The sequence below is a fragment of the Leopardus geoffroyi genome, chromosome B2, assembly GCF_018350155.1.
Source record: "Leopardus geoffroyi isolate Oge1 chromosome B2, O.geoffroyi_Oge1_pat1.0, whole genome shotgun sequence".
In the NCBI taxonomy this organism is placed as follows: Eukaryota; Metazoa; Chordata; class Mammalia; order Carnivora; family Felidae; genus Leopardus; species Leopardus geoffroyi.
The window spans coordinates 75,824,616-75,849,993 of record NC_059332.1 but is presented as its reverse complement, the minus strand read 5'-3'; the positions used below and the strand labels follow the sequence as shown (position 1 = coordinate 75,849,993).

General features: G+C 36.6%; 1 protein-coding gene across 6 annotated transcripts in view; it reads left to right on the top strand.

The window, feature by feature from the left end:
* The window catches only part of CEP162 (centrosomal protein 162), a 119,064-nt gene extending 94,143 nt beyond the window's left edge, over positions 1-24,921 (top strand). For all 6 annotated transcript variants that reach the window (XM_045498931.1, XM_045498935.1, XM_045498934.1 and 3 more), the window contains 2 exons: positions 5,779-5,913; positions 23,344-24,921. In XM_045498931.1, the coding sequence (XP_045354887.1) occupies positions 5,779-5,913; positions 23,344-23,553 (345 nt within the window). In that variant the 3' untranslated portion in view covers positions 23,554-24,921. The remainder of the gene's footprint in view (positions 1-5,778; positions 5,914-23,343) is intronic.
* The last annotated feature ends 457 nt before the right edge of the window (positions 24,922-25,378 follow it).

The following is a 25,378-nucleotide window of genomic DNA, read 5'->3' as shown; positions in this document are numbered from 1 at the left end:
TTCATTTCTGCTCTGATCCTTCTCTCTTCTACCTGTGGGCTCAGCTTATCATTCTTTTTCTGGTTCCTTAAGTGTAAACTTAAATTGTTTATTTGAGGTCTTCTTGTTTTTTAATGTGTGAATTGCTGTGAATTTCCATCTTTGAGTTGCTTTTGCTACATCCCATTAATTTTGGTTTCTTGTGTGTTTCCATTTTTGCTTGTCTCAAGACACATTATTTCCCCTTTAATTTCTTCTTTGACCCATTGGTTGTTAAGGAGAATCATGTTTAATTTCCTTGTATTCGTGAGTTTTCCAGTTTTCCTTATCACTACTGATTTTCACGCCATTGTGGTCAGAGAATATAGTTGGTATGATTTCAGTCTTCTTGCATTTGTAAGATTGATTTTGTGGCCTATCATACAGTCTATCCTTGAAAATATTCCATGTGCACTTGAGAAGAATGTTTATTCTGCTGTTGCCAGATTCAGTGTTGTGTATGTGTCTATTATATCCATTTGGTCTATAGTGTTGTTCAAATTTGCTATTATTCACTGCCTGGATGATTAATGTGTTGTTGAGAGTTGGGTATGAAGTCCCCAACTGTTATTGTATTGCTGTTTATTTCTTCTTCTGGCTCTGTTACTTGGCTCTCTGAAGTTGAGTGCAAACGCAATTACTATGTCATCTTCTTGGATTGATATTGACCTCTTCATTATTATGTAATGACCTTTTTTTGTCTCTTTTTACCCTTTTAAAATCTATTTTGTTTGATATAAGTATAGCTACCCCTGCTTTCTTTTGAATACAATTTGCTTGGAGTCTTTTTTCCATCTTTTTACTGTCAGTCTATGTGTGCCTTTAAGACTAAGGTGAGTCTCTTTCAGGTAATATATCATTAGATCTTATCCATTCAGCCATTCTGTCTGTTGATTGGATAATTTAATCCATTTACATTTAAAGCAGTTATTGATAGGTAATGACTTATCACCATTTTGTTGATTATTTTCTGGCTGTTTTGTAGGTCCATTTTTCATTGTTTCATATCCTGGTGTCTTTTTTGTGTTTTGATGTCTTTTGGTATCAGTATGCTTTAACTTCTCTTATTTTGTGTAAATACTATAGGTTTTTCCCTGATGGTTACCATGAGGCTTATATAAAATATCTTCAAATTATAATACCTTATTTTAAATTGATAACTTCAATAAAATTCCTAAACTTTACACTTTTCTCCTTTCCCTCACATTTTAGGTTATTTATGTTACAGTTTACCTGTATTTTTATATCCTGTAATTTACGGCAGATTATTATAGTTATGGTTATTTTTATCCCTTTTGTCTTTTAACTTTTAAACTACAGTTGTATGTGGATTACGCACCACTGTTATGTTATACAATCTAACTTTGATTATATATTTACCATTACCAGTGAGTTTTACACTAACTTCTTAATGTTTTTACAATGTTAATTTTCTTTTATTTATACTTAAAGAGCTCCTGTTAGCACTTTTTGTAAGGCAGATCTAGTGGTGAAGAACTCGCTCAGCTTTTATTTGTTCAAAAAAGTCAGTTTTAGCCATTATTGCTTTAAATATACTCTGTCCTTTTCTCTTTCTCTTGTTGTGGAATTACCATAATGCAGATACTACTTGTTTTGATTGTGTCCCATACGTCTCATAGGCTTTTTCATTCTTTTTGCTCTTTTGACTGTATAATTTTAAATGACTTGTCTTTTAGATCACTGGCTTTCTTCTGTATGGTCAAGTCCCTATTGAATTCTTCTATACAGTCATTGTATTCTTCAGCTCTGGTATTTCTGTTTTGGGGTATTTTTTTCATGTTTTTATTTCTTTGTTGAACTTCTTGTTTTGTTCATGCATTGCTTTCCTAATTTTGTTTACTTGTCTGTATGTTCTTGTAGTCGTGTAAACTTTTTAAAGAGGATTATTCTGAATTCTTTGATCATAGAGTTCACAGATCTCTATTTCTTTAGGGTTAGTTTATTGGAGCTTTCTTTTCTTTGGTGGTGTCAGATTTTCAGATCCTTGTTTCCTTTGGTTGGTGTCTGCATTTGAGTAAGTAGTCTCCTCTTCCAGACTTTACAGATTCACTTTGGCATAAACAGTGTTCAACAGTCAGTGCACTTTGGGTTTCTGGGTGTGTCTGGTGGTGATGTCCTTGGGCAGGGGTGGCTTGCTGTCAGGGTTTGTTTTTTGGCCAAGGCTACTGCCCAGGTAGCTACTGCCCAAGACCTCACTCTCTGAGGTCAAGAGTGGGGAGGTGTCACTAGTTGAATATAGTTGGATAGAAATTTTGGCTTGGTTCCCTGCCTAATAAGTCTTTAGGAAGGACTTCATGGTTGCCCAGATTCTCTCGTAAGGTTTTTATTAGACTCTTGGGGAATGGATATATACTCAGCAATAGATGGGGCTATGAATTAGCTTCTCTGCCCTGGTGGAGTGACAGGATAGGCCCCAGTGCCTGTGTAGTTCATTGTCTGGGCACACAAATCAGGCAAGATTGTGTACTGAATTCTCTGGCTGACAGGGCCACATGCTCTGTTGATGGACAGAAAGCATAGCCTGTGGCTCTCCCCAAGTGCCACTGTATGCAGGGCTCTCAGGGGATGCTCTGCAGCTTCCCATATGCTCTGGTTAGGTTCTTTGGTTGAGCAGCCAGAAAGCTGTATTCAGCGATGGGCAAAGCTTCAAATGAGTTTCCTGGCCCAGGAGCAATGTAAGAAACTGCTCTAATGCCAGTAAAGCTTTTTGACTGTAGTCTTGACTCAAGCCAACCAGTGCCCCAGGTTCCCTGGCCAGATAGGCCATTGGCTTTGCAGACTATCAACTCTGACTGCTGGACTCTATTCTAGTATTGCTGGGCTACCCAGCTTTTCAGGTGTTCTACTCAGGCTTTCTGGTCAAGCAGCACTGTGATCTTCACTCAGCAGTGTGAAGTGTGGCTTAGCTTCCCTGCCTGAGTGGATGCAGTCCCAGCTTGAGGGCTGGCAAATCTTTCTGTTTGAGGACCTGAGTCAGGCAGACCTGCACCCCACCAAATTCCACAGTCAGACTATACCACTTACTTGGATCTATAGGTGAGCAAAGCTGCTGGTTGGGATTACTACTTGGGCACTGCAAGTATGAATTCAGTCTGCCAAGATCTAACTGCCAGTTGTTACAAGCCCTTCCCCACATCTCCATCACAATCAGATTCCTAGTGACTAGTCCCCATGGGATAAAGACATGCGGGGGCTCTCAAGAAGTGACCCACAACACTGGGGGAGTTGGATGTCCAACCCAGGCTGTCTTTTCCCATGGAGAAATGGTAGTCTCAGGGGAGACCTCTCCATATTGTGCTGCCTGGGCCTGAGGGAGGGGCAATGCAACCAGCATGTAGCCACTCTGCTTACCCTTATGATGTAGTCTGTCTTGGTCTCTGTGATGCAGGGGGATGCTTCAGCCTCACCCTCATATTATATCATTCTCTCAGTTGCATCTAGTCCATGAATAATTGTTAGTTCTTATGAGGGGAAACAGCATCAGGAACTACCTATGTCACCACCTTGATGACGTCACTCTTCCTTTATTAACACTTTTTTTATATTACTTTATAATAGTCAAAACATAATGATAGTTATCATTTATTATTTAGTATGTACTAAGCACTGTGGTAAGTGCTCTGTGTAGTTTTCACCATAACCCAAAAGGGTAGGTACTATTATTCCCATTTTATAGATGAAGATTGATGCTAAGAAAAATGAAATAATTTTGCTTCAGGTTACCAAGCAATGTGTAAAAAGTATCAGCATCAGAACCCAAGACCTCTTACTCCAGGTCCCAGGCTCTTAATTAGTATTTTACTAATGCTGTATTTCTGGACATCAGGTACTTGCCAATTTTTTTTTCCATAGTATTCAAGAAGCAGGAATAATTTTTGATCATCTCATGTATCCAGTTACTCCTATAGGGTAAATTCACTAAAATACAAGGATTTTAAAATACATACATTCACTTTAATTATACTTTTAAAGATGCTTTTAAGTAGGCACTGATGAAGGGAAAATTTTCCTACTTTTTGTCTAAATATAAATTTCTAAATTTATGTAATTTATAGACTAATGTTTAATCATTGGTGAATTCATTAATTCATGAATAATTATTAAACACCTGTGCTCTGGCATGCTTTATGTGCTAGGAATACTGAGAACAAGATAGACAAATCTTTGGTCTTACAGAGCTTATATTTTATTTGGGGAATCAGAAAATAAATGTAAAACTTGATAATGTCGTGACTCTACTACTTACCCTTTAAGACTTTATTCAAAGACAGCTGCCTCAGGTTAAGAGTCCTGCCACCTAGCTCTGCTTCCAGTTAGGTATTCCCCACTCATCACCTCATTGCTACTTGGTCATCTCTCCATAACAACATACTATATTAGAATTCTCATTCACTTGACTGCTGCTTTCACTAGAGCAGAACATCCCAGCTGATGTACCAGGAATAGATTCCCTATGGATCATAAGATAGCAATTACTGGAAATGTTGTCTCATTATAAACCCAAAGTCACTTTTCAGTCATTAAGTTTACAGAAGCTGAAGTGATATTTGACCATTATGTGTATGACAATGCCTCTTACAAATTTCTTAGTTCAGCAATCACTGGTTTTGTGTTATAATTTTTAGTAATCATTTTTTTGACATAGAAGATTTTATGCCCAGCACTCATCACTGCAGCATGTGCTCTAGGGTCTCTCTCCCTAACCTTTCTGCAAATCATCCCAATTAAAGTCTGCAAATTTCTGTGGTCACTGATGATATCCCATGGATATCCCACATATAAATATTTAGACTTATGTAGGCTTATAGTTCCACATTTGAAACTAGAAAGAGTGGCAGTTTGGGGAAGGGTTGGGTTTTTTTGTAGTGTTATTAGGTGCTGGGTGTTTCCATGGAAATTTTGGTTGAATTTGCTAATTTTAGCCATTTTTACTTGTTAATTATTTTGCCTTTTGATACTAACAGGAAATAATTATGAGTATATGGTATAAAGAAAATGCAGTTGTTTCACCAAGCCCAATATAAAGATATCTCAGATCCCCTCTATTTTACTGACTGGCACCATGAAAATATCACCATTTTCTCTGCAGACCATGGTATAAAAAAGGAGGTACCACACAAGACTGTAACCTCCATGACTAGGTCATCTCTGTATCCTCAAGACCTAAGACAAAGCTAGAACAGAAAGAGTTCAGTATATTCTCTCTTTTATAAACATAAATGTATTTGTGGAATGAATTATTATAAAGTGATAAGAGCCAGAAGAGGATTACAGATAGAATTATAGAAAGTTGACAAAAGGAGGATTCATATTTACTGAACTCTGTGTGTGTTGGAAGCTATACTGGGTAGGGTGCTTTAAATGTTTGATTAATCCTAGAAGTAATCAACCTTTTTAAATATTTTGTAGCAAAGCTGAATATACCACAGACCGTACCCACCTTCATTTTTAATGCTATAATCAGCCTGGCATACGTGAGAGGAAGTGATCCAGTCATCTGGAATCATCTGGATTGTGAGGTCACTTCAGAGCTAAGAGGAGCCTTTTCTTCCTGTAGATAGAATAACTAATAGCTTGCATTCCCTAACAACTCAAGATATCTTTCTTATTAGCAAGAAGCCTCTTCCCTAGAGAAATTTTATACAAAGAAAATGTGGTGAACATTCTTAAGACTACCTGGTAAAAATAAATGATTTTTCTTGTTACCAGTTTTTCATTTACTTCATACCTCAATTTTAGATTACAAAACTCCTAGAAGAATTAAGAGAAGCCAGAGAAAACCATACACCAGAGATGAAACATTTCATGGGCTTAGAAAAGAAAATTAAGCAGATGGAAATGAGACATGAGCAAAGAGAGCAGGAACTTCAACAGGTAAAGTAGTAAATCATATTTACATATTTGTATAGCTCTTCACTTTTAAGTACCTCCAGTTTGCTATAGTTTTGCCATCCCTAGCAGCATTTCCTGAAGTGTTTCATTGTACATTGATCTTATTAAGAATAAATACAGTGTTTAAGAGCACATAAGACTTTAAATTTCAAATACCTGAAGATTGGTTTGCCAACTTATATTCTTAAAATGTTAGGCATTTTACCCTGGGAATTGGTCTTTGGAAGCCATATTCCATATTCCAGCCATTTCATGTTTGTAAGAAATGTTTGTAAGAAATAGCTATATTAAAAGGTAATTATTTAAAATATTATATGTCTAGCACTAGTGATATCACAATTAGTACACTTAATGGCAGATAAATAGAAATTAAAAATGGCAGAAGTAAGAGCATGATTTTTTTTTAGGCATTAGCCTTTCTGCCAGTATTTACCTTTGCTTGAAGAGTCTGTTGGTCGGCTTGAGCTGTTACAACAAAATACCATAAACTGGGTTACTTAAAAGACAAATTAATTTTCTCACAGTTCTGGAGGCCAGAAGTCTAAGATTAAATTTCCAGCTGATTCATTCTGGTTGAATATGTTCTTCCTGGCTTGCAGAGGGCCTTTCCTCAGTGTGTGCTTTGGGGTGAGGGAAGGAGACTAGAGAGAGAAAGAGAGCTATCTGGTATCTTTTCTGATAAGGACACTAATCTACTCTGAACAGGACCCCACCATTATGATTTCATTTAACCTTAATTAGTTCCTTACTCCAAAAATAGCCATACTGTGGGTTAGGGCTTCAACGTATGAAAAGGGAGTAGGGGGACACAGAAAAAATTCAGTCTAAAACAGTATAAATATATATATTCTTTGAAAAAAAAACAAAAAGATATGCAATGGTTTATGGTTGACCTAAGTTCCAAAGAAACCCTAGCTCTATTTAATCATATCAAAGTTTTAGATCTTCATCATTATAGGAACTATGAAATGTAAAATAGAGGACAAAAAGATTAGTGTAATTCATTTCTCATTTTTACGTAAGGTGACTGAATGGATTAAAAAAAAAAAAAGACCTCTGAATGCTGCCTACAAGAATGCTGCCTCACTTCAGACCTAAAGATACATTATAGATTGAATGTAGAGATAGAAAAAGATATTCCATGCAAATGGAAATTTTTTAAAAAGGTAGCAACACATATCAGTCATGAGACAAAGAAGGACATTATGTAATGATTAAGGGATCAATCCAATAAGAGGATATAACAATTGTAAATATTTATGTAACTAACATAGAAGCACCTAAACATACAAACCAAATATTAACATCCATCAAAGGGAAAATAGTAATACCATATTAGTAGGGGACTTAAACACCCCCACTTACATTAATGGATAGATCATCTGGACAGAAAATCAATTAAAAAAAAAAAAAAACAGTAGCTTTGAATAACACATTAGACCAGACGTACTTAACAGATATTGGATGTAATGGGCTGTGAATAGCAGCAGCATATACATTCTTTTCAAGTGTGCATGGACTGATATTTAGGATAGATCACATTAGACCACAGAATAAGTTTTAGACTATTAAGAAGATTGAAATCAAGCATCTTCTCCAACCACAATGGTATGAAAGTACAAATCAATTACAAAAATAAAAGAAACAGAATACAAATACATGGAGGCTAATCAAGATGCCACTAAATAACCAGTAGGGTCAATAAAGAAATCATAGCAGAAATTTAAAAATACCTTGAGACAAATGAAAATAGAAACAATATTCCAAAATCTTTTGGACATAGCAAAACCAGTTCTATGAGGGAAATGTTTTTTTTTTTTTTTTTATAGCTACACAGGCCTACCTCAAGAAACAAAAATCTCAAATAATCTAACATTACACATAAAGGAACTAAAAAGAACAAAGCTCGAAGGTAGAAGGAAAGAAGGAAATAATAAAGTTCATGACAAAAGTAAATGAAATAGAGACAAAAAAAAAATAAGGAAGATTAGTGAACTAAGAGCTGGTTCTTTAAAAGATAAAACTGATAAGCCTTTAGCCAGACTCCTCAAGGAAATGAAAAGACTTCAATAAATAACAATAAAGAAATGAAAAAGGGAGAGTTAAAATCAGCACCACAGAAATACAAAGGATTGTAAAAGACTACTATGAAAGGTTCTATGCCAACAAATTGGACAACCTAGAAGAAATGGATTTTTATAAATACAAAATCTCCCAAGACTGAATCAGGAAGAAATAGAAAATCTGAATAAATTAATTACTAGTAACAAAATTGAATTGGTGGGACACCTGGATGGCTCAATTGGTTTTAGGTCTGACTCTTGGTTTCTGCTCAGGTCATGATCCCAGGATCGTGGGAGCAAGCCCCATGTGGGGCTCCCTGCTGAGCATGGAGCCTGCTTAAGATTGTGTCTCTCTCTCTCCCCGAATTGTGTTCTCTCTAAAAATGAAATTTAAAAAAAAAATTGAATTGATAATCCAAAAATTCCCAACAAAGAAAAGTCTGGGACCAGATCGCTTTAAATGTTTGGAAGAATTCACCTTTAAAGAAGAATTAATACCAATCCTTCTCAAACTATCCCTGTCCCCCCACCCCAAAAAAAAATGAAGAGGAAGGAATGTTTTCAAATTCATTCTACAAGCCCAATATTACCCTACCAACAACAAAGACACTACAAAAAAAAGAAGAAAATTACAGAAAGAAGAAAATTCCCTGATGAACATAGATGCAAAAAATCCTTAACAAAGTATTAGCAATCTAAATTCAAAAATACATTAAAAGGATAATTCACCACAGTATGGTGGGATTTATAGGATACAAGGACGGTTGAGTTCTTCAAATCAACATGACATACCGTATTAGCAAAATGAAAATTAAAAATCATATGATTTCAATAGATGCAAAAAAGCATTTGCCGAAGTTCAGCATACATTCATGATAAAAAATTCTCAATACGCTGAGTATAGATGAAACCTCAGAAAGGCCATATATGACAAACCCACAGCTGACATGATACTCCACAGTGAAAAACTGAAAAGGTAGCTTTTTCACTAACATCAGGAACAAGGATGTCCACTCTTTGTTATACTCCAAGCTAGTACCAGAAGTCATAGCCACAACAACCAGATAAGAAATAAAAAGCATGCAAATTGAAAAGGATGAAGTACAACTGTCACTATTTACAGATAACATTGATAATGTGTATAGAAAACCCTAAAGATTCCACCAAAAATCTATTAGAATAAATGAATTCAGTACAGTTGCAGGATGCAAAATTAGTGTACAGAAATGCAACAGATGTCTGTACATTAACAACTAGCAAGAAGAAATTAAGACCATCACTTTATAACTACATCAAAAAGAACATACATAAAAATGAATTTAACCTAAGAGTTGAAAGACCTGTACTCTTAAAACTGTAATACATAGATGAAAGAACTTGAAGATAACACAATAAATGGAAAGATACACATGGATTGGAGGCGTATTGTTGAAATGTTCATAATACCTAAAGCAGTCTGCAGATTTGGTGCAGTCCCTATCAAACACCAGTAGTAGCATTTTTCATGGAACTAGAACATATATTCCTAAAGTTCATATGGAATCACAAAAGATCCCAAATACACAAAGCAGTCTTGAGAAAGAACAAAGCTGGAGGTATCACACTCCCAGTTTTTCAAATGTATTACAAAACTATAGTAATGAAAACAGTATAGTCCTGACATGAAAACAGACACACAGATCAATAGAACGGAATAGAAAACTCAGAAATAAACCCATGCTTATATGGTCAATTAATCTATGACAAAGGAGGCAAGAATATACAATGAAGAGAAGATCATCTCTTTAATAATGATAATGGTGCTGGTAAAACTGGACAGCTGCATGCAAAAAAAAGATGACCACTATTTTACACTATATACAAAACAAAAGGAAACAAACAACACCTCAAAATGGATTAAAGACCTAAATGTAAGACCTGAAACCATAGATCTACTTTAAAAAACAGTAAACTCTTGGACATTAGTCTTGGCAATGTTTTGGGTTTTTTTTTTGTTTTTTGCTTTTGAATAGGCCTCCTTAGAGAACAAAAGCAAAAATAAACAATTGGACTACATCAAATTGCACATGGGGTGCCTGAGTGGCTCAGTTGGCTAAGCATCCGACTTCCATTCAGGTCACAATCTCATGGCTCCTGAGTTCGAGCCCCACATCAGTCTGCTGTCAGCACAGAGCCCACTTTGGATCCTCTGTCTCCCTCTCTCTTTGCCCCTCCCCCACTAGTCAAAAATAGACATTTAAAAAGTAATTTTTAAAAAATTAAAAGCTTTTGCACAGCAAGGAAACCAACAAAATGAAAACATACTGAAGGAGGTATGTGAAGAAGTCAAACTGTTAGGAGGTATTTGCAAATGATATATCCAGTAAGGGGTTAATATCCACAACAAATGAAGAACTCCTAACTCAACACCAAAAAAAAAAAAAAAAAAAAAAAAATCTAATTTAAAAATGGGCAGTGGAGGGGAAGGGCCAAGATGGCAGAACAGCATGGAAGTTTTTTTTGTGTGTCTCTTGTTCCTGAAATGGAGCCAGATCAACACTAAACCATCTTGTACACCTAGAAAACTGATTTGAGGATTAACACAACAATCTGCATAACCTGAACCACAGAACTTGGCAGGTACATGGCATGGAGAGGTGAACTGGGGGAGAGAGAAGCTGCGCAGGGCAGGGGGCTGTTTTTGCTTGTGGAGAGAGTAAGTGGGTAAGGGGAATGGGAAAAGCAACCCCACACTCCCCTGCCCCCCCTCTGCTGAAAGCAGCTGGAGAGAAAGTGGAAGAGTGGAAACAGCCACAAGGGACTGAACAAAAAAGGGAAAAAGGAGAAAGGAGACAGTTTAAATTCCATCAAGACTCTAAACAGGGGGAGCACAAGAGAGTCTGAAACTCCACAGCTCAATACCACGCAGTGCTCTGGTGGGAAGAGCAAATCCTGAGGAACAGTGAGCAAGGTCCAAGGGGTTCAAGGTCCACACAGGAAGTGGCGGTTCCCCTACTGGGAGGATATTTGGTAGAGACTGTGCAGCCTCCACACAGACAAAGGTTCCAGGGGACCCTGGAAAACAACCACATTCGCTGGTGTTGGAACAAGGACATTAAAGGTGAAGCCTGGTACCAGATGTGTGTTGTGATTTTCCATAATCCCTGAAACACTGCTGCTACACGATCGTGTGAACTTTTTTGGCAGCAGGCTGGCACCCAGCCACAGTCTCTAGGCAGCAGCATGATCTCATGAACGTTTTCTAGGGGCAGACCGGCACCCAGTCATTGCTCAGGGAGACCCTCCCACAGAGAGGCTGAATGGGTCCAGCCACAGTCCCTCAGAAGTGAGGGGTTGGGAAAAAGCCACATCTGAGATAAAACTCAGGAGGGAGGTGCCACCTGGCAGCCTCACGGCTTGGCCAAAGACAGTGTAGAAGAGGGAAATGGACAGAAGCCAGAGACAAAGGAGGGGTGCTTGATTGCTGCATGGGGAGAACACAGAGTTCTGATACTAGAGAGTAGGTAGCTGGGGGATGCCATTTTCACCCCTCCCACACAAGGGCATACACACCTATATGCATCACAACAATCAACCCCAGTAAGCCAAGCAGTGCCATCTAGTGGAGAATGGAGCTATTACATTAAGCCCTGCCCAACCGGGCCAACCATGCTCTTGAGGAACACCACAAGTCTCTCTGCCAGCTTATAGACTATAAAGTGCTTCATAGTTTGACTTCTGGGGCAAACCAGATGTAATTTCAATCCTATTTCATTTTGTTCACTGTTCCATCTATTCAATTTTTTTTCTTTTTCTTTTTCTGTATTCAAGAATGAGAAAAAAATTTTTATTTTCCACTTAAAAAGATTTTTCTTCAATTTTTTTCTATTTTTTTACATTTTGTAAATTTTTTATTTTTTTGAAAATTTTTTAAATTCTATTTTACTTTCATCATTTCATTCTATTTTGTATTCTTTTTCAAATTTTCAAATGTTTTCTTTTATTTTTTTTTCTTATCTTTCCCTTTTTTCTCTCATCTGTCAAGCTTTTTTCAACAACCAGACCAAAACACACCTAGTATCTAGCATCCTTTATTTGATTTCTTTTGTGTTGTTTTTAATTTTTTACTTTTTTAATTTCGTTAATTCCTTTTGTTCCTTCAAAATGACAAAATGAAGGAATTAACCCCAAAAGAAAGAACAGGAAGAAATGACAGCCAGGGACTTAACACAGATACAAGTAAGAAGAATCTTACTTGTATCTTACCAGAACTTAGAATCATGATAATAAGAATACTAGCTGGGGTTGAAAATAGAATCCTTTTCTGTGGAGACAAAAGAAGTAAAAGCTAGTGAGGATGAAATCAGAACTGCTATAACTGAGCTGCAATCTCGAATGGATGGCATGGCAGCAAGGATGGATGAGGTAGAGCAGCAATATAGAGGACAAAACTTATGGAGAATAATGAAGCAGAAAAAAAGAGACTAAGACAAAATAGCACAATATAAGCATTAGAGAACTCAATGACTCATTAAAATGGGATAACATCAATCATAGGTGTCCCAGAAGATGAAGAGAGAGGAAAAGGGGTAGAAAGTTTATGTGAGCAAATCATAGTAGAAAACTTTCCTAACCTGGGGAAAGACACAGACATCAAAATCCAGGAAGCACAAAGAACTCCCATTAGCTTCAACAAAAAATGACCATTAACAAGGCATATCATGGTCAAATTCACAAAATACTCAGGCAAGGAAGGAATCATGAAAGCAGCAAGGGAAAGTAAGTCTTTAACCTACAAAGGAAGACAGATCAGATTTGCAGCATACCTATCCATAGAAACTTGGCTGGCCAGAAAGGATGGCAAGAGATATTCAATGTGCTGAATCAGAAAAATATGCAGCCAAGAATTCTTTATCCAGCAAGGCTGTCATTCAAAATAGGAGAGATAAAAACTTTCCCAGACAAACAAAAATTAAAGGAATTTGTGACCACTAAACCAGCCCTGCAAGAAATTTTAAGGAGGACTCTGAGGGGAGAAAAGATAAAAAAACAAAACAAAAAGACCAAAAGCAACAAAGGTTGGAAAGGACCAGACATCACCACCAAAAACTCCAACTCTATAGGCAACATAATGGCAATAAATTCATATCTTTCTGTACTCACTCTAAACGTTAATGGTCTAAATGCTCCTAATCAAAAGACATGGGGTAATAGAATGTATAAAAAAAAAAAAAATAATCCATCTATATGCTGTTTACAAGAGACCCATTTTAGACCTAAAGACATCTTCAGATTGAAAGTAAGGGGATGGAGAACCACCTATCATGCTAATGGTCGCCAAAAGAAAGCCAGAATAGCCATACTTACATCAGACAATCTATATTTTAAAATAAAGACTGTAACAAGAGGCGAAGAAGGGCATTATATCATAATTGAGTCTATCTACCAAAAACATCTAACAGTTGTAAACATTTAAGCCCCCAGCATGGAAGTACCCAAATATATAAATCAGTTATTCACAGACATAAAGAAACTCATAGATAATAGTACCATAATAGTAGGGCACTTCAACACCCCACTTACTGCAATGGACATATCATCTAATCAAGAAATCAACAAGGAAACAATGGCTTTGAATGACACACTGGACCAGATGGACTTAACAGATATATTCAGAACATTTCATCCTAAAGCAGAGGACACATTCTTCCTGAGTGCACATGGAACATTCTCCACAATAGATCACATACTGGGACACAAATCAGCCCTCAACAAGTATAAAAAGATCGAGATCATACCATGCATATTTTCTGACCACAACGCTATGAAACTTGAAATCAGCCACAAGAAAAAATTTGGAAAGATAACAAATACCTGGAGACTAAAGACCATCCTACTAAAGGATGAATGGGCTAACCAAAAATTAAAGAGGAAATTGAAAAGTACCTGGAAGCCAATAAAAATGATAACACCACAGCCCAAAACCTCTGGGATGCAGCAAAGGCCGTCATAAAAGGGAATTATATAGCAATCCAGGCCTTCCTAAGGAAGAAGGGTCTCAGATACACAACCTAACCTTACATCGTAAAAAGCTGGAAAAAGAACAGCAAATAAAACCCAAAACCAGCAGAAGACAGGAAATAATAAAGATTAGAGCAGAAATCAATGCTATCGAATCCAAAAACACAGAACAGATTAATGAAACCAGAAGCAGGTTCTTTGAAAGAATTATCAAAATTGATAAATTCCTAGCCAGTTTGATCAAAAAGAAAAAGGAAAGGATCCAAATACATAAAATCAAGAATGAAAGAGAATAGATCACAACCAACACAGCAGAAATACAAATAGAATAATCTGAGCAATTATACGCCAATAAAATGGGCAATCTGGAAGAAATGGACAAATTCCTAGAAACATAGAAACTACCAAAACTGAAACAGGAAGAAGTAGAAAATTTGAACAGGCCCAGAACAAGCAAAGAAATAGAATTAGTTATCAAAAATCTCCCAAAGAGTCCAGGGCCGGATGGCTTTCCAAGGGAATTCTACCAAACATTTAAAGAAGAGTTGACACCTATTCTTTTGAAGCTGTTCCAAAAAATAGAAATGGAAGGAAAACATCCAAACTCATTCTGTGAAGCCAGCATTACCTTGATTCCAAAACCAGACAAAGACCCCACTGAAAAGGAGAATTACAGACCAGTTTTCCTGATGAACATAGATGCAAAAATCCTCAACAAGATACTAGCCAACTGGATCCAACAATACATTAAAAGAGTTATTCCATATGATCAAGTGACATTTATACCTGGGATGCAGGGCTGGTTCGATATCCGTAAAACAATCAATGTGACACATCACGTCAATAAAAGAAAGGACAAGAACCACATGATCCTCTCAATAGATGCAGAGAAAGCATTTGACAAAATACAACATCCTTTCTTGATGAAAACCCTCAAGAAAGAAGGGATAGAAGGATCATATCTTGGGGCACCTGGGTGGCTCAGTCAGTTGGGCCTCCAACTTTGGCTTAGGTCATGATCTCACTGTCTGTGGGTTCAAGCTCCGTGTTGGGCTCTGTGCTGTCAGGTTAGAGCCTGGAGCCTGGTTCAAATTCTGTGTCTCCCTCTCTCTCTGCCCCTCACCTGCTCATGCTCTCTCTTTCTCTCAAAAATAAATAAAGATTAAAAAAAAATAAAAAGGATCATACCTTAGCATCATAAAAGCCATATATGAAAGACCCACCACTAATATCATCCTGAATGGGGAAAAACCGAGAGCTTTCTCCCTAAGGTCAGGAACACGACAGGGATGTCCACTCTCACCACTGTTATTCAACATAGTATTGGAAGTCTTAGCCCCAGCAGTCAGACAACACAAAGAAATAAAAGGCATCAAAATTGGCCGGGAGGAAGTCAAACTTTCACTCTTTGCAGATGACATGATACTCTGTATGGAAAACCCAAAAGATTTCACCAAAAAACTGCTAGAACTGATCCATGAATTCAGCAAAGTCACAGGATATAAAATCAATGCACAGAAATCAGTCACATTCCCATACACCAATAATGAAACAACAGAAAGAGAAATCAAGGAATCAATCCCATTTGCAGTTGTACCAAAAACCATAAAATACCTAGGAATAAATCTAACTAAAGAGATGAAAAATCTACACACTGAAAACTACAGAAAGCTTATGAAAGAAATTGAAGAAGACACACACACACAAAAATGGGAAAAATATTCCATGCTCATTGATTGGAAGAACAAATATTGTTAAAATGTCAATACCACCCAAAGCAATCTACATATTCAGTGCAATCCCAATCTGAATAACAACAGCATCCTTCACAGAGCTAGAACAGTCCTAAAATTGTATGGCACCAAAGCAATCTTGAAAAAGAAAACCAAAGCTGGAGGCATCACATTCCTGGACTTCAATATGTATTACAAAGCTGTAATTATCAAGACAGTATGCTACTGGCACAAAAACAGACACTCAGATCAATGGAACAGAGAACCCAGAAATGGATCCACAAATATATGGCCAACTAATCTTTGGCAAAGCAGGAAAGAATATCCAATGGAATAAAGACAGTCTCTTCAGCAAATGGTGCTGGGAAAACTGGACAGTGACATGCAGAAAAATGAACCTGGACCACTTTCTTATACCATACACAAAAATAAACTCAAAATGGATGAAAGACCTCAATATAAGACAGGAAGCCATCAAAATCCTAGAGGAGAAAACAGGGAGCAACCTCTTTGACCTCAGCTGCATCAACTTATTTGACATGTCTCCAGAGGCAAGGGAAACAAAAGCAAATATGAACCATTGGGACCTCATCAAGATAAAAAGCTTCTGCACAGTAAAGGAAACAATCAGCAAAAGTAAAAGGCAACTGACAGAATAGGAGAAGATATTTGCAAATGACCTATCAGATAAAGAGGTAGTGTCCAAAATCTATAGAGAACTTATCAAACTCAACACCCAAAAAACAATCCAGTGAAGAAATGGGCAAAAGACATGAATTGACACTTCTCCAGAGAAGACTTCCAGATGGCCAACCGACATATGAAAAAATGCTCAACATCACTCATCATCAGGGAAATAAAAATAAAAACCACAATGAGATACCACCTCACACCTGTCAGAATGGCTAACATTAACAACTCAGGCAACAACAGATGTTGGCGAGGATGTGGAGAAAGAGGATCTCTTTTGCACTGCTGGTAGGAATGCAAACTGATGCAGCCATTCTGGAAAACAGTATGGAGGTTCCTGAAAAAATTAAAAATAAACTACCCTAAGACCCAGCAATTGCACTACTAGGTATTTGTCCAAGGGATACAGGTGTCCTGTTTCACAAACTATAGAAATGATCCCTGAAAGTATAGTCTTTCAGGTGTGCTGTTTCAGAGGGGCACAGGCACCCCAATGTTTATAGCAGCACTGTTGACAATAGCCAAAGTATGGAAAGAGCCCAAATGTCCATCAACAGATGAATGGATAAAGAAGATGTGGTATATGTATATACACAATGGAGTATTACTCAGCAATCAAAAAGAATGAATTCTTGACATTTGCAACTACGTGGATGGAACTGGAGGGTATTAAGCTAAGCGAAATTAGTCAATAGAGAAAGACAAATATCATATGACTTCACTCATATGAGGACTTTAAGATACAAAACAGATGAGTATAAGTACAAAAGGAAGCAAAAATAATAAAAATCAGGGAGAGGGACAAAACATAAGAGACTCTTAAATGTAGAGAACAAACAGTGTTGCTGGAGGGTTGTCGAAGGGGGGATGATCTAAATGGGTAAGGGGATTAAGGAATCTACTCCTGAAATCATTGTTGCACTATATGCTAACTAACTTGGATGTAAATTAAAAAATTAATTAATTTAAAAAATAAAATAAATAAAAATGGGCAGTGGACCTGAATATTCTTATAAAGACATACAGATGACCAACAAACACATGAAAAGATGTTCAATACCACTAATCGTCAGGGAAATATTTTCAGAATGGAAACACAATATACCAAAACTTAGGGGAGGCAGGAAAAATAACTGATACAATATTGCATATATACAATAAATGCATATATGAAGAACCAAAAAAAGATTTCATATAGACAAGTTTAAACCTCACAGAACTAGAGAGAGAAGAATAAATGAAGCCCAAAGTTGACAGAAGGAAGTAACAAAGATCAGAGCAGAAATAAATGAAATAAAGACTAAAAATAAGAGTTGGTTCTTTTAAAGATAAAATTAACAGACCTTTAGGTAGACTAACCAAGAAAAGAGAGAGAAAACTAAAATAAATGATCTCAAAATGAAAGAGGAAACATTACAACTGATGCCACAGAAATACAAAGGATCATAAGAGACTGGCATGAATAATTGTACAGCAACAAATTAGACAACCAAAAGAAATGGATAAATTCCTAGGAACAAAACTTAACAAGAAGACATCATGAAGAAATAGAAAACTTGAAAAGACTGATTATTATTAAGGAGATTGAATTGATAATCAAAAACCTCTCAACAACAACATCCAGGACCAGAGGGCTTCCCTGGTGAATTCTAAAAACATTTAAATAATTGGTACCAATTCTTTTGAAACATTTGCAAACAAAAAGGAGGGAACTCTTCCAAACTTATTTTGCAGGGCCAGCATCACTCCAGTGCCAAAACCTTGCAAGGATGCCACAAGGCAACACTGGCCAATATCCCTCATGAACATAGATGTAAAAATCATCAACAAAATATTATCAAGTCAATATCAGCAATACATCCTAAGAGGGTCATACACCATTAAGTTGGATTTATTCCAGAAATGCAGAAATTGTTCCTCATCCACAAATCAGTGTGATACACCTCATTAACAAAATGAAGAGTAAAAAGCTTAAGATGATCTCAGTAGATGTAGAAAAAGCATTTGACAAAGTTCAATATCTTTTCCTGATAGAAACTCAACAAATGGTATAGAGGGAAGGTACTTCGACATAATGAAATCCATATATTAAAAACCCATAGCTATCCTCATAATCCATGGTGAAAAGCTGAAAGCTTTTCCTTTAAGATCATGAACAAGATAAGGATGCCCACTCACACCACATTTATTCAAAATAGTATTGGAAATCTTAACAAGAGCAATTAGTCAAGAAATAAAATGCCTCTGGGGCACCTGGGTGGCTCAGTTGGGTGAATGTCTGTCTGACTTCGGCTCAGGTCATGATCTTGTGGTCTGAGTTCGAGCCCCACATCGGACTCTGTGCTGACAGCTCAGAGCCTAGAGCCTGCTTCGGATTCTGTGTCTTCCTCTCTCTCTCTGCCCCTCCCCTGCTCACGCTCTGTCTCTCTCTCTGTCAAAAATAAATAAATATTAAAAAGAAATTAAAAAAAAAAGAAATAAAATGCCACCAAATTAGAAAGGAAGAAGTACAACTACCACTCTTTGCAGATGACATGACATAATATATAAGAAACCCTAAAGACTTTACCAAAAACTATTAGAACTAAAAAATTCAGTAAAGTTGCAGAATACAAAATAATATACAGAAATCTGTTGCATTCCTATACACTAATAACAAACCATCAAAAAAAATTTTTTAAGTTAATTTTAAAACATTTAAATGCCATGCTTATAGATATAGAGAATAGATAGGTGGTTTCCAGGGGTAGGGCATGGGAGGTAGGAAAAATGGGTGCCAGGAGAAAAAGGTACAAACTTCCAGCTAAAATAAGTTACACGGATGTAATATACAGTGTGGTGACTATAGTTAATATAATAAACTGTATATTTTAAAGCTATTAAAGAGCAAATCTCAAAAGTTCTCCTTACTAGAAAAACAAATTTTGTAACTATGTATGACAATGGATATTAACTAGTATTATGTGGTGATCTTTCTGCAGTATTCGCAAATATCAATCATATGTCACACATGTGAACCTAATGTTACATGTTTATTATACCAATACAATAAACATAAAATGCTAAGTTCATCACCTCTAGACGCACCTTAAAATAAATGCTAAATGGAATTTGTCAGGTGGAAATAAAATGAAGCTAATTAACATATTTAAAATGTATGATTATTAGGTATAAAACTCACTGGAAACGGTAAATAGTCCCAAGTCAGATTCACTAAGATTGTAGTGGCAATTCATAATTCATTTACAACTCTAGTTTAAAAGCTAAAAAACAGGTGTGCCTGGGTGGCTCAGTCGGTTAAGCATCTGACTTTGGCTCAGGTCATGATCTCACTGCTCATGAGTTTGAGCCCTGCATCGGGCTCTGTGCTGACAGCTCAGAGCCTGGAGCCTGCTTCAGATACTGTGTCTCCCCCTGTCTCTGCCCCTCCCATGCTCATTCTCTTTCTCTCTCTGTCTCTCGATAATAAATAAGTGTTTTTAAAAAAAGCTAAAAAACATTAAAAATAACCATAACTATACTAATTTGTTATTGGATACAAAATATAAAAAATGTTCATTTTAACATCAATAACCTGAAGTTGAGGGGAGGGGTGGAGTAAAAGTGTAAAGTTATCTACTTAAATTAGGTTGTTATATCATATTTTATGTAAGCTTCATGGTAACCACAAAAGAAAAACCTGTACCAATTACAGAAAAGATTATGATAAAGGAGTCAAAGAATACTACTACAAAAAGTTATCACATCACAAAAGACAACTGCAAGAGATAAGCAAGGAACATAGGATCTACAAAACAGTCAAAAAATAAAATGGCAATTGTAAATCTTTATCTGTAATTCCTTTATATGTAAATTGATTAAATTCTCCATTCAAACCACATAATTGCCAAGTGGATGAAATACAGATCCAACAATATGCCCCTACATGAGACTTTAGCTTTAAGACAAACATCATAGGCTGAGGGAAGGGATAGAAAAATGTATTTCAATCAAATGGTAACAAGTAGAAATCAGGAGTAGCTATAATTATGTCAGACAAAATAGATTTTATGCTAAAAATCTACAAAAGAGACAAAGGTAATTTAATAATGATAAAAGGGTCAATCCATCAATTAAATATATCAATTGTAAATATTTATGCATCCAACATCACAGCACCTATGTATAGAGAAATAAACAGCAATACAATGATAGAATGGATCTTATCAATGGATAGATCTATCCAAACAATCAGTAAGGAAACAGTGGGATTTAAACAGTGGGATTTAGGGGCGCCTGGGTGGCTCAGTCGGTTAAGCGGCTGACTTCGGCTCAGGTCATGATGTCGCGGTCCGTGAGTTCGAGCCCCGCGTCGGGCTCTGTGCTGACAGCTCAGAGCCTGGAGCCTATTTCAGATTCTGTGTCTCCCTCTCTCTGACCCTCCCCTGTTCATGCTCTGTCTCTCTCTGTCTCAAAAATAAATAAAATGTTAAAAAAAAATTAAAAAAAAAATACACAGTGGGATTTAAACAGTGCTATAGATAAAATGGACCTAACAGACATACACAGTACATTCCTTCCAACAGCAGCAAAATAAACATTCTTCTCAAGCACACAAGGAAAATTTTCTAGTATAGATAATATGGTAGGCCACAAAAGCCTTAGCAATTTTAAGATTGAAATCATAGCAAGTATGCTTTCTGAACACAATGATAGGAAACTAGAAGTCAACAGGAGGAAGAAAACTGGAAAATTCACAAACACATAAAAATTCAACATCACCTCCTAATTAACAATGGATCAAAGAAGAAATTAAAAGTAAAATAAAAAGTATCTTGAGGCAAATGAAGATGGAAACACAACATACCGAAACATATGGGTAGCAGCAAAAGCAGTTCTAAGAGAGAAGGTAATAGTGATAAATGCATACATCAAGAAAAAGATCTCAAACAACTTAACTTACCAGCTCAAAGAACTAGAAAAAGAACAAAATAATCCCAAAGTTAGCAGAAGGTTAGAAATCAAGATTAGAGCAAAAATAAATGAAATGGAGTATAGGAAGACAATAGAAAATATTAACAAAAGTCTAGGAGTTGGTTCTTTGAAGAGATAAAATTGACAAACCTTCAGCTAGGCCAACCAAGAAATAAGAGAGGACTTAAAATGATAAATAGAAGAGGAAACATTACAACTGATACCACAGAAATGCAGAGATCATAGGAGATTACCATATACAACTATATGCCAACAAACAGTACAACTTAGAAGAAATCAGTACATTGCTAGAAAGATACAACCTACCAAGTCTGAACCATTAAGAAACAGAAAATCTGAACAGACCAGTTACTAATAAGACGACAGAATCCAGAATCGGCAATCAAAAATCTCCCAACAAAGAGAAACCGAGGGCCAGGTGACTTCACAATTGTATTCTACCACACTTTTTTTTTTTTTTAATTTAAATTCAAGTCAGTTAACACAGTGTAGTATTGGTTTCAGGAGTAGAACCCAGTGATTCATCACTTCCATATAACACCCAGCACTCATCTCAACAAGTCCACTCATTAATACCCATCACCCATTTAGCCCATTCCCCCACCTTCCTCCCCTCCAGCAACCCTCAGTTTATCCTGTGTATCTCTATTTTTATCTTATTTTTCCTTCCTTTCCCCCATGTTCATCTGTTGCTTCTTTTTCTTTTTTTTAATTTTTTAACATTTATTTACTATTTAGAGACAGACAGAGAGAGAGCATGAGCAGGGGAATGGGAGAGAGAAAGGGAGACACAGAATGTGAAACAGGTTCCAGGCTCCTAGCTGACAGCACAGAGCCCAACGTGGGGCTCGAACTCACAAACTGCGAGACCATGACCTGAGCCGAAGTCAGACACTTAACTGACTGAGCCACCCAGGCGCCCCTTATTGTTTCTTAAATTCCATATGAGTGAAATCATATGATATTTGTGTTTCTATGACTGACTTATTTTGCTTAGCATAATACACGCTAGTTCCATCCACATTGTTGCAAATGGCAAGAGCAGGGACACTGAGGCCAAACTGCTTGGGTATAAACCCTGACTCTGCCTCCAATCGGTTGTGTGTGAATCTTGAGCAAATTATTTTTTGCTTATCTGTGCCTTTATTTCCCTACTTGGTAAATGGGGGTAAATATATAGAATTCACCTGCTACTATGTTTTGCAGGGTTAAATGAGTTAACATATGTAAAATGTTATATGTAAAACCAAGCCTGGCACATGAAAGATGCTACATACATGTACTTTTTTTTTAAAAAAAAATTTTTTTTTCAACGTTTATTCATTTTTGGGACAGAGAGAGACAGAGCATGAACGGGGGAGGGGCAGAGAGAGAGGGAGACACAGAATCGGAAACAGGCTCCAGGCTCTGAGCCATCAGCCCAGAGCCTGACGCGGGGCTCGAACTCCCGGACCGCGAGATCATGACCTGGCTGAAGTCGGACGCCTAACCGACTGCGCCACCCAGGCGCCCCAACATGTACTTTTATCATTTTTACTGCTGTAATGTATATTAATGACGTGTGTTGTATATTAGAACTGTTTTGATTGTGTCTCAAGTGCTAATCTTGAGGAACTACATTGGTGGGGGGGTGTTTGGATTCATACCAAGGTATTAGAAATTTCTGATGCTTTGAATGCCACATTTTTTTTAAAGCTTTGAGTTAAAAAAACAAAAAAACAAAAAAACAAAACTCAAGCTCCCTAACTCCTCCCTATCAGAATGAGAATTCCTGGTTCTTAACCTCTTCTTCCACAAGCTTATTGATGGATACAGGCTCCCTCTCCTTCTCCCTCCCCTCTACTACAGTCAACATTGTCGCACTTGAGCTTTCTTGGAGTGTTAAATCTTCACTCCCACGATGAACTGTAACAGTAATAATAGATTTTTATTTTTGTTTATTTTGTTTGCAGATAATACAGCAAACACACCAAGTAGTAGAAACTGAGCAAAGCAAAGAAATTGAGAAATGGAAAAGACTTGCACAGTTGAAGAATCGTGAGTTGGACAAGTTCCGCACAGAATTAGACTCAATATTAGATGTTCTTCGAGAACTGCACCGGCAGGGGGTGGTTGTGCCGGTTGCTTTTGCAGAGGAAGTGAATGCATCGGAGTATTACTAGCAACTGGGATTTTCTGTGACCTCATGGGAAAGGCCTGATGATGAATGGGATTGTGCCACTGTCAGAAACAGGGTTTTGAAAACCAATGTTTCAGTATGTTGCCAGAAAGCAAATAGTACAAGAGGAACATTTCAAAATAAACTGCCCTAAACCAGTTAAAAAAAAAAAAGAGAGAGAGAGAAAGAAAGAGAGAAAAAAAAAAAACCATTATGCTGTATTTTACTGAAAATCATTAACCAGTCACATTTTAAGTAACTTCTGGAAAAGTCCCTTTATGTCAGAGGATTAGAACTAGGGAGATGAGTTGTAAAAGGTCTAACTTAAATTCTAGATATGAAAAGAAAAAAACTGCTCATACTCTGCCATTTTTGACTAAGTGTGTATTAATCCTTGGTACCAGAAAAACAGCTCCTCTTTCTCATGGAAACATGGAGAAGAATGTGAGCACAGTGGTTTGAACAGTCACATCCACCTGAGTGGCAGAGCTTCCACAGTATTTGACAAGAATTATAACTTTGTACAGGCAGACAAACTCACTTGTGTTCTCCCAGATTTCCACTTCTACCTCTGGGTGCCTCATTTTCGCACCTGATATAAAAGGTGCAAAATGTATTTCACATTTTAAGAGGGGAATTTGATTTATTGTTTTAATCTTTTATGCTCCATGTCTTAAATGCTAGTCCTTTTTTGTAAGTCTAAGATTATAAACAGAATATAACATCTTTACTTTCTCTATTTAAAAAGTAATATATGTTCATTAGAAAAAAGTAAAAACATGCATATAAGTAGTTGGATTGTTATTTTTTACAATGCCCTTTTCCATAAGCAGATAATATATGGAATACTGGTGTGTTAAAGCTGTAGCCACCTTATTTTCAAGTGTTTGGGCCCTGTGCTGTCCTATAGAAGTATAATATGAGCCACATGTAGTTTTCAGTGTTCTTATAGCAACATTTAAAAAGATAAAAAGAAATGAAATTAATTTGGGTATTTTATATAATCAATCTAAATATCAGTATAAAAATTGAGTTTTTACATTTTTCCCCATACTTCATCTCCAAAATCTGGTATATCTTACATTTCAGCACAACTCAGTTTGGACTAGCCACATCCCAAGTGTTCAATTACCATATGCCAGTAACTGCAATTCTGAATAAAGGGTGAAATACTATGTAAAAGACGGGTAAAATAGATCTTGGTGAAATTATGAGTAGCAAATATGAAATGTGGAAATTAAATATAAGGAATGCAAGTAGTCTTAATGTTCAACATTTCTTATGTCCTTAAGATGGTAGAAAAAGCATTATTTAAAGGTAGCTATTTTTTTATGTGAAAGAATGTTAAGTTATAAACTATTTTGGTTATTAATTGAGTGTATTTTTGTGTGTTTTTTTATCTGTAAACCTATTAATTTATAGCTACACTCATCCCTCCCTCTGTCCTTTTGACTATCCATCAGCCATTCGTTCCAAGCACAAACATGGTTAATTCTGAAACACAAGGAAGGGCAAACATCAAATAGATTATTACTTACAGAGTAAAGTACATCCTGTGTTGATGAGGATTCTTTATTCTTTTGGAATAAGCTGTGCATATGGCAGGTGTTCAGTTCTGTTTATAGATTAAAGATCCCTAAGTACTACCAGAACTATTAGTTATACCTAAAATCCTCAGGAACCATACTCCATTCCTTAGTCATTGCCCTAAGGGTCTAGGATGAGAACACAGAAGATAGAGAACACTTAGGCTATCCTGAATAGGAAGACTTTTATGAAGAATTAATCTCCAGAAATGATCAGTCCCCTGCTACCAATTACATCCCTCT